This window comes from Astatotilapia calliptera, chromosome 12 (assembly GCF_964374335.1).
Source record: "Astatotilapia calliptera chromosome 12, fAstCal68.1, whole genome shotgun sequence".
Lineage (NCBI taxonomy): Eukaryota > Metazoa > Chordata > Actinopteri > Cichliformes > Cichlidae > Astatotilapia > Astatotilapia calliptera.
Window position 1 is genome coordinate 8,963,495 of NC_137433.1, and position 16,474 is coordinate 8,979,968.

A 16,474-nucleotide genomic window follows, 5' to 3' on the forward strand; every position below is an offset into this window, starting at 1 on the left:
ACTCAGGTATGTATAAAAACAAACATTTTTTGGACAGAAAACCCCCACATTCAGAGTATGCAAGGCACATTAAAGCAGAACTCCATAGAAGCTGTTTCTAGAAAGGTCTCTTGTAATACTATTCATAAAATCTCAATGTAATGCTGGATTAGTGATCTTAGCAGAACAATCTTCATCTCCGCTTGAGGCTAGCAGCTCCAGGCTGCATTTGCCACAACAAGCATGAAATACCATGGCCTGTGGCTGTGAACCAGCATTTCACGGGAAATGCTGATGCTAGTAGAAATTATGAAATTACAATTAGATCCACCCAATGTGAGTGCATGATTCTTTTTAACTCATAGACTCATAGTGTTAACATAATGTTGTAACGTTTCACCACTCATCGTGACTTCTTCAGTCTCAGCTGACTGCAGGTTTCCCCAATCCTATAAACAGTACACTTGCATAATGACTGAAACTAGCACCACTGAAGGAACAATGGGCTGGGAGGTCAGTTCCTAGATCATTGATATGCAAATTCTCATGACCAATTGGTCCCCAAATGTATGTTCATCAGAATCAACTTTTGGGGATGCCTTAAACCTCAATTTCCTCTAAAGCGAAGAGAAAACTTCACTGATTCACAAAGACTGCATAAAAGTCATTTCACTTCTCACTTAATTTATTACCTCATAAACACTTTAAGTGAAATGAAATTATCATCTCAATCATTTGTTAAAAGCCTTCTTCAGTTCTGAACAATATTCATGCTATTTAGAGCCATTTTGAGAGTTCAACAGGTGAAAAGCCTTTGGACATGGCTACATCGTGATTGTCATTTGTCAGCCTTTTCAGCTCCACAAACCTAAAACAGTGCAGATGACACATTTGGTGCAGAGCCCACAACTCAGCAAATACTACATGTTACAGACTCTGACCCGCGATGTCGCTGGGGATACAATAAATAAATAAATAAATAAGTAAATACGAAAGCCAAACTATATTCTCCTGAATAAACATGTACACTCAAACTGAACACTTTAGAGAATACAAATCTGACATTTTCCCCCCGGCACCTCGTAGACTGCTTGTTTCAGTTTGGTTACATCAACAAAAAATAAAGCAATGCCTGCAAGCACAACCCCTTCATTTTCATCACAACTACAGTCCCCTAGAGAGGAGGGTATTACTGTCACCCACCAACCCCCCAGTGTGTTGAATCATCCCATGTGCATTAGCCAACGGAAAATGAAAAATAACTTGAGACAAGTTGATCTTTCAACTGTACATTTATTTCCAAAAGGCTGCATATACATTTGCAAATTCTACTGTACAGAAAACATCCAAAATGTCCATAATTATAGATACAGTATACCGCAAAGCTGCCCTGGCATTACCAAACATAGCTGTTCAGCACTAGAAAAGCTCTGCAGCCTATTCATTATTATAATCTTAAATACTTTTTTCAACTTATATCTTTAATGTAAGTCAGTATGATTAATTGTTCTTTTTTTTTTTTATCCCCATCTGTACTTTACAAACATTCACCATTTACAGTAGTTAAACAAGGCACAAGAATAGTGATATGAAGCCGAAGGCCATGCGTGAAGCAGGAAAGAGCATCGGACCAACCAACTCAGGTGACGGGAAGTCATGGATGCAACAGTGAAGGTTTTGTCTCATGAAACAGGGTTAGTCTTACACCAAAGCATTATACACAGTGAAAATATGTTTGTGTAAGAGTGTGTATGAGCTCACTTATCAAAGAACTGAATTTCAACGTGTCAATGGGATACAGTAGACACAGCTGATACACATCCAGGATGAAGGTGCACGTTGAGTTTGCTTGTGTGTACCACACAGACAAGATGCTCTTGATGCGACATAAGCCACCGCTAAGCATTACAAAAGCACACGTTTCCTTTTCTGACACTCCACTTGTAGGAATGAAAAGCAAACTCCAGTTAGTCACAATTAAAAGATAAAAAAAAGACAAACAAAAGATTACCTTTCATATTCTTCACTTCACAAGCTTCAATTACAGAATAAATGAATTGAAACTGATTACAAATGCATAGAAATGATGCAGGGAAATAAAAGCGGATGGATGTAACCTTTCACATGTACAGTGCCAGCGGTGTATTCCAGGTGACCATATAAGTTGTGATGAACCACCGAGCAAGAGTTTGTTTCCCTCTCTTTGTTGCAAAAATAGTCAAGAAAATTGAACTTAGATGAAAAATGCTGAAGGACTAGATTCACAGGTAGGGAACTGTCTATGTACCTTGATCAAAAAGTATCAGCACCTGGACCATAAAAATCATTTGGTTAGTCTTCTCTTCTGCTATTCTTAGACTGCTGTGTGGAACTGCTATTAGTTGTACCCAGCATGAACAGGAGATCAGCTAGTTTTTGATTTTTAGGGGCTGAATCCCAGTGTTTTCCCAGTTAGTATATCTGTAACTTTGTCAAATAATAATTGATTTGGTTATTATTTAGTTACAGTAATGTAAGCAATATAGTATTGCCTGTTGTGTTGTTGTATAACAGTGGCAGTGGTTGATCTTCACTTGTTGCATCAGACCAATTTTGTACTTGCTAAAGACAGGGCGATAAAGAGCTGAAAATGGTTCAGTTGTTATAATGAAGAATTCGTTGTTTTCCTTTTCCTGATACAAAAGGCTGAATAAATAAACAACAAAAAACAGCATTTATAGTGCCTCAGTCATTTAGTTTATCTATAGCCAACATTTTATTATTCTGAGTAGGCTAACATCTATAACTCTGTATGTTTTAGTAATACCTCTGAATGTCAATGCTGGAGATTGGTCTGAGATTCTATTTTGTTCATTTTTATCCAAATCTGTTACTGTTACTAAATTTCACTATGCATTATAATGTAGAGGTTAAAAATGACCCATTTTCTGTTTCTCTGTCTTGAAAATGAAAATTTGAAGAGTTGGTATTTGATTGAATGCTGAAATGTAGCCTTACTGGAAAGTGGCATGCTTATTTTCAAATAAAACAAACACACAGTTACAGTACATTTAATGGTTATTGTCACATTAGCGTTCAAAGATCATGTTACAGGAAAAAACACAAACAAACAAAAAACCTTTCATCTAAAATATTCAGCTACAGTGTTCTTCCCAGTAAATCTACCTTCGCTCTAAATTGTGTTCAAATTTGCTTTTGGATAGAAACCTAGCTATAGCACACTCAAAATTGCACACTATGTGTCTTTGTCCTGATAATGATTTAAGAGTTGAAACAGGTCAAATCTGACATGTTTTAAGGGACCAAATGCTAAACATCTGAATTATACCCATACTTAACTCCACTCTACTTACCTGTAAGTATACCAAACACACATTTTTGTATATTAGCTATTCAGGTTAGCTTAAAATCGCCAGATTATATTGTAGTTTTGTATTTTCTTTCTTTTTTTCTTTTTTTTTCATTTCTGACTTGTGTCATTGTTCTTTCCAGTTTAGTTTTTATTAGTTTCAGTCTTTTTAATTATTATTGTATGTATGGTATATGCGAAAGGCATGATTTAGAAAAATCAGTGCTGATAAGCAAAAAAAAAAAGAAGTTTTTCTAATAAAAACACAGAGTTTTTGGAAAGCAGATGACTCGTACAGACATCCAAATCCAAAACCAAATCTATCAATGTTTCAAGTTATGATAACAAATTTTATCAAGCTGACAAATAAAAACTAAGAATATTGCATTTATCTGGATTCTTTTTTAGTTTCAAATTTCACATAATCATTTCAGTTAGTTTGATTTTTACCCTCACAAGTCCAGATTTATATTTTGATTTTAGTTAATAAAAATGTTTATCTCGTTTTATTTTTAGGTTTAGTTTTGTTTAAGTATAATATTGATAATAGCAATATTACCAACCTTCTGGTCTACATGTCCACATTACGTTTTATTTTACATAAAACAATAAAAATGTATCACCCACTCTGACTTTTTAATGCTGCCTCTGCAAACAGTCTAAAAGCACACAAAACCTGGCAATTAGTTTTTTCAAAATAAAGTACATTTTCTTTTGCCAACTTTTTATCAAAGTTAAATTAAAGTTAGATTTCCATACAGTTAGCGTGAGGCCTGTAAAACTGTAAAATCATAAGCTAATGTTGACAACAGGATGTTTTCAGAAAAATTCAATATAGGTGCCGGTTGGGCTGTTCCATTCGCCTGCTCTCTGTGTTACCTCATTGTATTTTGTTTTTATATCAGCCAAATGTTTTTTGGGTAGATTTATGTCTGATTTATAAAAGTTGTACAAAAACAGCTCCCACAAGTCTCACCAACAAGTCTAGGTAATATATTATAACTTAAAGTCACTTAAGACCTTAAACAACCTTTTAGATATGTGTGATAAGTGTTTAGTTTGGTTAAAATTCAGGTCTGTTTTCCCCTCCTGCCATCATTCAACTATTCTAACCTTCCACTACAGCTCCACTCTTGTCACTTGCTGGCACTCTTCTGTTTCAGTATAAATTAGTGAGACTCTCGGTGGAATTTTTCATTGCTAGGCGTAGAGCAAAGGACATTCCGTTCACCAGGGTTGCAGACAGTGGCACATATCAGAAAATTCTAACCTGAAAGTTCACGGCTAGAGACTGCCAGGAGTACGTGCGAAAATATAATTTTGCATAATTTGGCCTTATTCACCCAGCATGCACCTCTCTGGCAAGGTGAAGGTTGTTATGAGACCCGCTGTGATTTCACTCATACAAATCTCTCCGCTGCAAGAACACTGGGTGTTGTTTTTGAATATATCTGATGTAAAAAATACATCAGATATATTCATCAGAAACGTTTCTCCCACAAAACGCTACGTCCAGATGAACAGAATCAACTTTTGGAGATAAAAAGTACTTAATTGAACCTTGAATTAAGAGTCTTAAATAATTACAAAAACACTTTTCTACAAACACCAGCTAAAGCTCTGACAGCTTCAACCTTAGTGTGTGTTCAAATATAAAGATGAGGGGTTAACATTTCAATCTATTCTGACCTGGAGGTCATCAAAGGTTTCACTTACCATTACCTCACATGACTATGACATTTTCCCTTATTCCCTCAGCATGGCGTAGGATTTATATACCTTATATACTGTTACTGTATGTTATATATGTCTGACACTGTCTGTATTCCTTTGTTGTTTTTTGAATAATATGAAAATATGTGACCTCTACAGCCGCGAAATGTCAGCGTGGTGTGTGAGTTGTGTACTTGTGTGGGTGGGTGGTAGACATGGGGGCAGCTGGGTGTGTCAGGGCCTGATATGAGGTCTGTGTGACGGGTGTTAATGGTGGGAAGTGGATGATAAGACATAGCGATGACCTCTCCGCGGTGCCAGGAAATGATGTTTTACAGCTTCCTCCCTCTCTATCTGCCACAGGAGGCAACTGTAATGAATTGTAATGCCACGGTTAGAAATCTCACTCTGCCACATTACGCCACAACCAACGGTTCGTTTTCTTTCTTACTTTTTTTCCGAGTACAACTGGGGATGATATATTTATGATTATTTTTTGCATAAATGATCACATAAGTGCTGAAATTTCGGTTTTGGGATTTTTTTTTTTTTTAAATAAAACCAGGTGATTTTGAAGATACCTGCCTTGAAAGTTCACTATCACAACATTTAAGCAATCAGGAGCTTCCCATTAAAAATATAACAGTGGACATTAAAAGAAAAGAAAAACTAGCTTTTAAGTCCTTTTTCATTTGTTGACACGGGAAGGGGAGTGTCAGATCAAACATAGGTGACTAACATTACGCCACAGTTGTATCATCTTATTTGCATATTCAGACTTATATGCAAGCGTGTGGACTGCTGGAAAAGGAGCTCCCTTCTCCTCTAACGCGGTTTCAGACAATAGCAGACACAAAGGGGAATAAATTCACATCAATCTAAATTAAAAGAAGTTAGAAACAAACAGAAAGGACTGAGTGGAAAGGCAGACAAAGATTTACAGTCCAGCCTCAGACGGGTTCTTAAAAGAGAGGGGCAGATCCACAGCAGGTGCCAGCTCACCTCGACCTGTTGTGATTGGTCGCCGTGTTGAACACTGGCACCGTCTACTCACCTCGTGACCTTCTACTGCACCGCCGCAGTGTGTTGTCCATCACTGACTGTGTGCGTACACAGATATATACGTCAGTCTGTCAGTTTTTACTGGCTCTCTCTCCTCTCTCAGCCCGTGTATTCAGAAGCGCAGTCCTCTGTATTCTGACTGGTTAGTCTGCCTGTTCCGTACAGACTGCTTGCTTCTATGTGAATGGAGTCAGATTCGCACTCGTCCTGGTCCTTGGGGGAACTTTTGGAGTGGATCTTTCCAATCTCCTCCAGGGCACTGGCTAGAGAGTCAAGGTCAGAAGTGTCCTGGTGACGAGCCTCCCACAGGCTTAGTATGACTGCAGACGGACTCCGCTGCTTTGCAAAATACCCCAGGTTTCTGTAGAGGAGCACATACAGGAACATGAAAGTAACTGTTTAATTACAGATGCCACATACAAGGAACTTGCAAAAGAAAACAAATGTTTTAATGACTTTATCAGGTGGTCTTAAAGTTTAAATGTAAATGTGTAAATCTGCTAGTCCATCACTCGTGGTAGTTCGCCTGCTTCCTATGTGCACACATGCTACAGGAGTCCTTACACAATATGACTTTTCATTGCACAACCAGTTAACCAGAATCTACATATAAAACTGTATGCTTGTCACTGTGTGCCTATTGGTTAGTCGCTAGTAACAGTCACCTACATAACACTGTAAGATATTTAAGGCCCCATCAACTGTCAATCAAATGGTGAGAAAGGTTTCACTTGGGAGACACCCACTTCATGTTACTAACAAGTATTTTGCCTGATTGCGCAACAAATCATTGAATTTCACTGACATTCCTCTGTCGTTACATCATTGCTGCTCTCCTTTTTGTGCACACCCCGCCTAACTTTAAAATCATGGAAAATGATCATTATGTTCTGCAGAAGCACTTACTCAGGTTCAGCTAGCTGATGCATGCCCACAGTAGAGGTTCACGTCAGCTCTTTTTTTAAGCCTACTGTATCCACACACATGAATTAGCACAACATTTCTTGAATGCTGTGATGGAATCAGCAGAGATGCTAATCATGTCGCGATGATGGATTGGACTGTTACTGAGGCTATAATCTTGCCAAGACCCCAGTCACATAGACCTAGTGACTGATTGGTGACTGCCTGGCAACCTGGTTGCTAGGGGGGGAAATGTATTTCCTTAAAAGCTGCAAGTAGCTGCTGTGCAGGAATCATGCAGGAATAAAGACAAGTTAGTGTCCCCCTAGTAACCAGCTAGGGAAAAATTTGTGTTCTTTAACTGGCTGGCAACCAATTGGGAAATACAGGGTGCTTTCAGTATATGGAAGCAGTATATGTAAGAGGAATAAAGAAGAGGCATATGGTGCTGCAGCAAAAGTTGGTACAGAACATCCCAATTGTCTGTTAACATTCAGCAACTACTTGTGGTTGTGAAACTGTGAATAGTGTGATGCAAATAACAAACTGAGACCATTTGCCTTCAAAGCAAATGATCTGGTTTCAGCAGTGAGGAATAACTTTAACCAGCAAGCTCCAAAAACCACTCACCAACATGCGCAGAGGATGCCTAACTTGCATGGAAAAACATTTTTGATCTTTCGAAGCAGTTTCTAATTTATCAGACTTGATTGGTGAGCCTTTAAATGCAGTCTTTTGGTCTTGTGACCATAAAAATGAATGCTGAGGCTTTTTCCCTGTTCCCTATCATACACCTAAAATAACTAGCTTCTTGAAGAGTTTAGTCCAGACTGGCAGGGCTATAGCAGTGCCACTGACATTAAAATGATCCGTTTTTGTGTAAAGTGTTTGCTGCCCTTAAAGAACGAGAAGAAAGACGTCTGTTTCAAGCAACGTTTAGAACTGTGTCTCTGTCTGCCTCCCCCTCATCACTGCAGGCTTGTTTTGGACAGTAAAGGTTAGCAGCTAACGAGCGAGACTAGAGTGAAGGCACAGCAGCATTTTGAACTTTTAAAGAGCCTTAAAAAAGTTAGAAATGAACTCTGTAAGAAAGATCTTCTGTATCTACTGTTCCGGCTTCATGTCGTTTACCAGCTATTGAGAACATGAAACTGGAAATTTCAAAGCAATGTGACATGTATTTCAAATCATATTTTATTTCACAATGAAATCTGTTCCTAGAAGGGCACACCTGGGCATTGTGCGCGTGACTTCAGTGGGGTCTTAAACAGTCTTCAACTAAACTCCGCTTACTGTTTTTTGCAATTTTGTGGGAAATCACAAGTCAGCTGGCTGCTATTAATTTTAAAGTGACTGCTATTTTTCTACATTACGTATGCCTGTGAATGGAGCTTCACTGCAAATGCACTGGAACCCACGTTTATGACAGATGTGAGAGTACAGCCTCAAAAGACGTGAGATCACATTAAAAAAAGAGTAACTCATGTGGACGTCTGAGTATTTATTTACTGACGTCAGAGGTAAAGCTGTCCACTTTAAAGCTGTGTTTAAGGTTTACAGTTTGAATTGAGGAATACAAAAACTTGACTGATCCAGAGCTGGAACGGACATCTGAACCTTTGCTGGCAAAGCAGAAAAAGCAACAAGGACCTTTGACCACGTTATACACATCGAAAGATGAAGCTGCCAAGAGTAGCTTTGTGATTTCACAAATTCACAAAAACAACTATAACTCGTTCTCTGATGGGGAGATTGTCAAAGAGTGTTTGATGGACTCTGCTGCACTAATACGCCCTGAGAAAAAAAACATTTGGAATATGCCCCTCTCCAGGTGAACCATAATAAGATGGATCAAGGACAGTTTGGGAAAGTTGGAGCTTCAGTTGAATAATAAAGCGGACAATTTTGACTTTTTCTCCTTGGCTCTGTGATGTCCGTGATATAGCCCATTTCAGCCGATGGTTGTCCAAGTCAGGCAAAATGTTGAACTTTTGAAATGATGCAAGATAAAGTAAACCTGGAACTGAAAATTGGTACTTTTGCATTGTTTTAAACACCAGGAGGTGTTGTTTAAGTCAGTATAACTGCTGTACCTGTATTCTTCTCTCAAAAAGGAGAACTCACATCCACACATAAGGAGACATGATCCAGAAGATGTTGGTTCTCTCGGATCTACTTTCATATGTGAACAAGCATTCTCAGTGATGAAGTTTAACAAACCCACATTAAGGGCCTGTCTCAGTGATGGCCACATGTATTTCCACCTCAGGCATCAAATCTGACTTGAGCCCCGGTGTTCCAACCCAAATAGATTTCTTCCATTGTTCTTCAGTCTGCATGCCAAAGTATCCTTGGGCAAGATGCTGTGATCTTAAGCAAAGTATTAAGATACTAACCTTCACACTCTCCGATGTGTTTATTAGAGTGTGAATGTTCTCACTTGTTTGTACTTGTATGAATGGGTGTGTAAGAGTAAATGAGGCGTGTTGTATAAAATGCTTTGAGTGCTCAAGTAGAGTAGAAAAGTGCAGCAGTATACTAGAAGCAGTCTATTTGCTTTGTACAAAGTTTGAAGTCTTTAACTTTGGCAAAAACATGCACAGTTGTTTCTGGCACTGCTGATTAAATATTGGTAAAATGTTGACATTTTTAGGTAGAGATAGGATTAATAGAGTTCTTATCTTGACAGAAATTCTTGTGCCTTTTCCACGGTGCACTAAGAAGTGCAAAAAACAAATGGAAGTAGAAACAGAAACACTGTGTGTAGAGTTACAGAGAGCAAAAACTTAATGGAAATAAAAAAAAGCTCAACCACTAAACAGCTACTGAAAAGAGATAAGAACAAAAGTATGAAACATAAGCATAAATCTTAATATCATTATATACAGTAATTGAAAAAGGCAGGAAGTAGCACAGTGTGGGTTAAATTTTTCAAATGTCAGAAAAGGGAGGATTTATACTCTCCCTGTTTCCCAACATCCACTCTATTAGTAGTTTGTAAATAAATATAGGTACTAATGAACAGACCTGTGTTCAGCTAATTCGTCCCAGTTTCTCATGTTGCCCACCCCTGTTCAAGGGACAGCAGACCATTACAAGGTATTTCATAACGGTCATTGCTGCAAATCTTTGATTTGTTTATTGTTAGCTGACTGTGCATTTACACATTATTTAAGGTGAATTTTTAAGAAATGACAAGAAGAACCCGTATCCGTGCTACTCTACAGAGTACTCTGAGAAATCCATCGTGGCCTGTCATAAAATGCTGAGTTCAAACCTGTGATTTACCATCAATGTTTTTCATCTTTTGTTAGTTTCTTTGCATTTTGTCCTGTCGGGCTGTGTCTACTTTTATTTGTCTTTGTTGTGACTTCTTCTCTTATTTTGATAACTGTAGACCTTTTGCTGTTTTTACTTCCTGTCCTTGTCTGTTTTCCCTCCACTGCAGTAATGACTACCCCGCCTTGATTGTTTTCACCTCTGTTAATTAGCTCCATCTGTTCCCAATTATTCCCCCTCCCTCTCCCCCAGGTTGCCTGTTTGTTCTCCTTTTGGCTCCCAGGTTTACATTTAAGTGATGTTTTCCTTTGCAGATGACATCATCTTTTATTTAAATGTTTCAAAATCTGAATGCAAATACAGTGCACGTAATATGTTGATGAAAATGACCAAGACAAAAATTTTACATGGTCATTCCAACTGCTCTTACACTTTATAGTTGTGTTTTAATACAAAAACACCAATTTAGGCCTGCATGACTGGGGCTACGGTGATTAATTTCACAGTGACTGCCAGCAACTGCTCACACCTGAGTGGAAAACACTGAATTTTCCCTAGCCACCAGAAGCTGCCAAGTAAACTTGGGACAAAAAATAAGAACATTTGTGTTTGGTTGATTATTTCTTTGTTGTAACAATGCTTCTTGCCAAGAAATCTGATACTGATGGAAAGCCAGCTTATTTCCCTCAAATAGTGCCAGACTTGTAAGGAGGATGTATTTGTGGGTTGAGCAGCAGACCTGAGTATGTGGGTTGCATCAATGAAAAACTTGCAACATTATCTCTGCCACTGCTAAACAGCTTATTCTGCTATTGGCTCCTGTTCGGTGCTGTTTATTGGATTGGATGATTGAAGTCCGAAGACACAAGACATATTGGCAGTTTAATCATTTATTAATTTAATAATTTACCAAAAGGAGCCTCAGCAGAGTTCAGAAGAACCCTGGTCACGAGCTTGATCACACACTTCTGAGGGACTTCTGGCACATGCAGAATCAAACCAATCAATTGCATATAATAAAACAGTTAAACCTTGGCCAATAACCTCAGTAAATTCTTTTTGTTTATTTTCCCTGTATATCAGGTTAATTCAACTTAGTTTCATCTTGTGGTTCTGAAACCACTGTTTTAGGACCCTGGTTATGGAATCCACTAAAAAACAATAGTTACCTATAATGGCCCCAAAATTGATCGTTTAAAATCCTAATATTAAACCCATTTGGGTCATTGAATCCCCTTTATTTGACTCTTAGAAAATCAGAATACTGAGTGCTAACTGTAAATTAATAGAACTAAAGAGTGTCTCGCTGCAGTAAACACAACCATCTGCTTTTCCATGTACCTAGAATGAAAAGTTCGACCCTTTAAGAATAAATTACCACCGCAAGTGATTACCACTGAACAGAGTTTGCTTTATATTTCATTCTCAGCTTCTGCCAAAGGAAAGGAAAACTAAAGCTTGTTGCCATGCCAATACAGTACAATGCCTTTGTGTCTCACTGAACAGGGAGTCCAGCTGGGGGCAGTGTTTCACTGCCGCTGTGTGGTTCTTCACAAGAGACACAACAGCAAGCAGCACAAAAAAACTGCAACGATTGGTCACATCAGGCTCAGTTCAAAGCTGCCCAACTTGGAGAGGAAAGCTTATCTGGATAATTTAGAAATCCCAAAAGACTCTTAGATAGCAGCATCTCATGAATCATGCACTTAACAGGAGATCATAGCTGACACCAGCTAAGGCCAAGCAAAGACAACAACTGGGCCAGGGAAATAAGAGTGCAGCGTCTCATCAAAAATGCATATTTGTGTTTGGGAGAAGAAAAAAATCAGCTAAGAAGTAAGTGGTCAGAGTGACAGAAATGTTGGAGGCTCACTGGATTTCGCACTGTTTATGTTTCAAAAGTAGAGTGGATGTAGGTGTCAGAGTGTGTATGATGTTCCACAGCATCCCACAGTCAGTTACACCACGTGCCATACAGTTAAACAATCAGCCGTCTCTCTTGATGCTCAGGGAGCATGAGCAACCTGAAGCTACATTCAGCAGCTTATCAACACCCACAGGAGTCTTATCACTGTCATCAGCAGTGTTGGTCAAGTTACTTGAAAAAAGTAATCAGTAACTAATTACTGATTACTTCCCCCCAAAAGTAATCCCATTACTTTACTGATTACTTATTTTCAAAAGTAATTAGTTATTAGTTACTTAGTTACTTTTTAAAAACATGATTTACAACCTGAATAGGTGATAAAGCGATAGATCTTTCAGCCCAATTCTACTTTTTCTGCATAATCCATCATATAAAATGTAATCAAATGGAAAAATTCTCTTTTCAAATTTTTTTTTATCAGTTTTAATCTTTTAACTTTATGCATCAAGCAAACATTAAATTATATGCAACATTCTCTGACTGGAAGAAATTTGTTTAACATTTAAATTATTTTCTGCACATTCCAGCACATAAAATAAAATAGGTTTTTGTGTTTACACTCAGTCTTTCAAATAGATGCAAGTAAAACACAGCAGAAAATAAATGAAATCAAAGACTCAGCAGTCGTGTTGCTCTATTTTCACCTGTTTAGCAGGAGTGGGGGCGGGCGGATGTTTGCCCTGGTGCAGGTGTGCCGCATCGGTGGGTGGAAGAATCCGCAAGTTTCTCTGTGAATTGCCCATTCCAAGGCAGCGTACTCGGTGCTTGCTCGGAAGTTTAGGGTTTTTTTCACTGTAAAAATAAGTTTTCTTCCCACGCAGTGAACAGTGGACGCTAATGTTTTTGTCACTTTTTACGGAATCAAACTCAAAGTAAGGTCAGTACTTCCACGCTTTACTTGAAAACTAATCGGATTACCCATCTCTGGTCATCAGCCTGTGTTCATTACAGAGGGCACACACACACACACACACACACACACACACACACACACACACACACACACACACACACACACACACACACACACACAGATCATGCGGCCTCAAAGAGGATGCACATCATACACTCACCGATCTAAGTGGAGCTTTTGGGCTAAGAGTTGCCAGTCCTTGCCCTTGGCGTTGGCAGTGTCGAAGGTGGCACAGATCCTCTGGCGGATGGACAGGGGGATTTTGAAGGCCTTGGGCCCCGTCTGGGACGTGATGGTGCAGTCTGTCTGCATAAAAAATGGAACTGACTCCTTTTCGGTCTGGAGGAACAGAACAGAAGCAGACTAATCAGACCAGGGCCAGAGAGGATTTGCAACTCTGCAAATAGTTGAGGTTTACTGGGTCAGGACCCTTCGGACAATATTTTTACACATTAAAAGATCAGTAAACAGACTGTAAGCCAATGAGACAAAAGTGATTGGTGTATGGGGGTACTTCTCAATCTGTGGATTCCTGTGGCCTGTGGATCAAACCATGAAAACCATCTTTTAAGCCTACATGTGGACAGTTTAAGGAGTATCAGTTTTCTGTGGCCTCATTCTCATTTTCATTTGACCATACCAAGATTTCAGATTTAATAAAATTTTTTTTTTTTTACCAAAACAGAATAAAAGTTGCGTCCATCCAAATAAAATGGATGGAGGTGTGAAAAAAATGCTGTCATAACACAGGGGGCAGTAGTGCTGCATTTGACTGCCTCTGTGAACTAAACTTGGAGAAGAAGAAGAAGAGGAAGAAGACAGCACACTGACACAAGAATGCCTTACTGAGTTCACAGTCTGGTTTCTGCTCAGTGAGTGCTGAGGTCATAACTTGAAACATATTGCTGGATTGTGATCTATAAATAAAACACGTTAAAATCTTGCTGTGCGCTGTTTTCTTCTTTGTGTGTCTTCTGCACATGCCCAGTGGAAGAGTTGCCTGCACTGGTTCAAATGTGGATGCAAGCCAGCATTACTAACATAGCACACAAAGTTAGTTATCACAAAGTCGAGTCAAGATACGAGCACCGTAACATAAAACAGCATGTGATTAATCATGATCATGGACAGTTAATATGTTTTTTTTTATCACAATACTAAAGCTTAGAGAATAGTAAAATGGCTTTAAAACACTTGGAAGCCAACAGGAAGAAAAACGAGGATTCTGTAATTTTTATTTTATTGGTCAGTTTCTAAGAATCTGAGGATAGGTGTCACTGCTGCGTTTAAAGTAATTAAAACTAATTTAAATCAAGTCAAATTTAATGTGGAAGTCCTGAAATTTTTTTAAATATGTTAAACGTGGGCAGCACGGTGGCACGGTGGTTAGCACTGTTGCCGCACAGCAAGAAGGTCCTGAGTTCAATTCCACCATCAGGCCGGGGTCTTTCTGTGTGGAATTTGCATGTTCTCCCCGTGTCTGCGTGGGTTCCCTCCGGGTACTCCGGCTTCCTCCCACCGTCCAAAGACATGCAGCTTGTGGGGATAGGTTAATTGGATAATCCAAATTGTCACTAGGAGTGAATGTGAGTGCGAATGGTTGTCTGTCCCTGTGTGTTGTCCCTGCGACAGACTGGCGACCTGTCCAGGGTGTACCCTGCCTCTCCCCCTATGACAGCTGGGATAGGCCCCAGCGCCCCCCCGCGACCCTGAAAAGGATAAGCGGAAGCGGATGGATGGATGTTAAAAGTGCAGTAGACAAGCCTTAACCATGAAATTACTTGTGGCAGCAGTTATGAAACCTTTGGGGGAAAAGCAGGATTGATTGCCCTGTGAGAGAGAGCTCATAAGCAACGTTCAGTTGGTATTCTTTTTAACTGGATCTTTCACAAAACCAGTTTACTCATTAACCTAATATAGGCAAGCGATTTAAAAGGAAAGCAGTGTGCTGTTTGAGCTCTGTTACTAATATAATATCATTGAGTCCTCTCCTTCCATTTAGGTCTAACAGCATATAGTTGGAGTAACATTATAACATCTATGTCTTTTTACAGACTTTCGGCAATCCTGAGATAATGTAGCAAGATTTGGATGGATTGAGTATGGTTCGCTCTGGTGCAAAGAAGTGGTAAAGCTGTTTTCAATGATATCCGTTCAACATGGTGGCCCCGCATTGTAAAACATGCTGCAGACCTCTGGAAACGCCTGTTTGCTGTATTTACCAAACTGAAACCGCTGATGTTTTGAATTCAACACATCACACCTATAAAAGCTTTTTTTTCTTCTTCCTGTCTGACAAACTCCACTAATCATCAAGGCAAAATTTAATCAAACCATAAAAAGTCATTGTAAATAATATTTCACGTCTGACTGTGACTTTTATTAGTACTGGTGGCCTTGAGGTAGGACAAGCGCATTTGTGACTGGTTGTGGAAAAAGCAGTTGGGTGAAATCAATGAGCAGCACTCTCTTCTGCCTTAACAGCAACTGCCAAGGTGCTCTTGAGTGAGTATTCCTGACTCCTAGCTGCTCCGGTGGAGCTGTTCAGCAGCTGATAGAAAGCTGTTGTTACAGCAGGCAGCTCCCAGGTGTTGGTGTATGTGAACGTGAAGGCGGCTATTTGCCGGAACATGCGTCCTCTTGGACAAACAGAGGTTAAAAAACACAGAGCAAATGCACCAAACAGCTGGATCTTGTTTTTGGAAAGAAGGGAAGGAAGAGTGCTCTCCTCGCTCTATTAATACACAGCTCAAGCTCAGGAGAGCTGGTCCTGCTCTGGTGTACACACTCCAGGAAGGTTACAAAAAGGTTGAGTGAAAAAAGTGAAACACCCTCCCCACAGCTTCAGAGCCTCACCTCGGCCACAGCCGTATAGACCTGCAGAATCTGCTCATGGCCTTTGACCTGGCGCACGCTGATTTTGCAGGAGAGCTGGGCGGTGACAGGGCTGTATCTCTCCAGAGAGAAGGCACAGTACAGGGGCTGCTGGTTGCTGCACCACACTTGGGGGAAGGAGAATTCCTGAGGAGGGAAAAGAGAGAGAATAGATCAGCGACATCACACTCAATGGTCAATATGACCTAACCCAAATTATACATTATGTTAATATAAAACCAAGTGATATTGTATAGTTGATGAAGTGTACAAATATAAACAGTTGTAATTTATCTCTCCTGTTTATCCAATTCAGGGTCACAAAGGAGCTGGAGCCTATTCCAGCTACCATAGGGCGAGAGGTAGGGTACACCCTCACTACTCTATTGCAGGGCTAACACATAGAGACAGACAACCATTCACACCTATGGGTAATTTAAAATCACCAGTTAACCTAACCTTTGGACTGTAGGAG

The 16,474-nt window shown here is 39.5% G+C and overlaps 1 protein-coding gene across 2 annotated transcripts in view; it reads right to left on the reverse strand.

Annotated features, from left to right (window-relative positions):
* Positions 1-1,252: 1,252 nt before the first annotated feature.
* The window catches only part of unc5db (unc-5 netrin receptor Db), a 296,820-nt gene continuing 281,598 nt past the window's right edge, over positions 1,253-16,474 (reverse strand). For both annotated transcript variants that reach the window (XM_026187286.2, XM_026187285.2), the window contains 3 exons: positions 15,982-16,146; positions 13,286-13,464; positions 1,253-6,464 (listed from right to left, as the gene is read on the reverse strand). In XM_026187286.2, the coding sequence (XP_026043071.1) occupies positions 6,203-6,464; positions 13,286-13,464; positions 15,982-16,146 (606 nt within the window). In that variant the 3' untranslated portion in view covers positions 1,253-6,202. The remainder of the gene's footprint in view (positions 6,465-13,285; positions 13,465-15,981; positions 16,147-16,474) is intronic.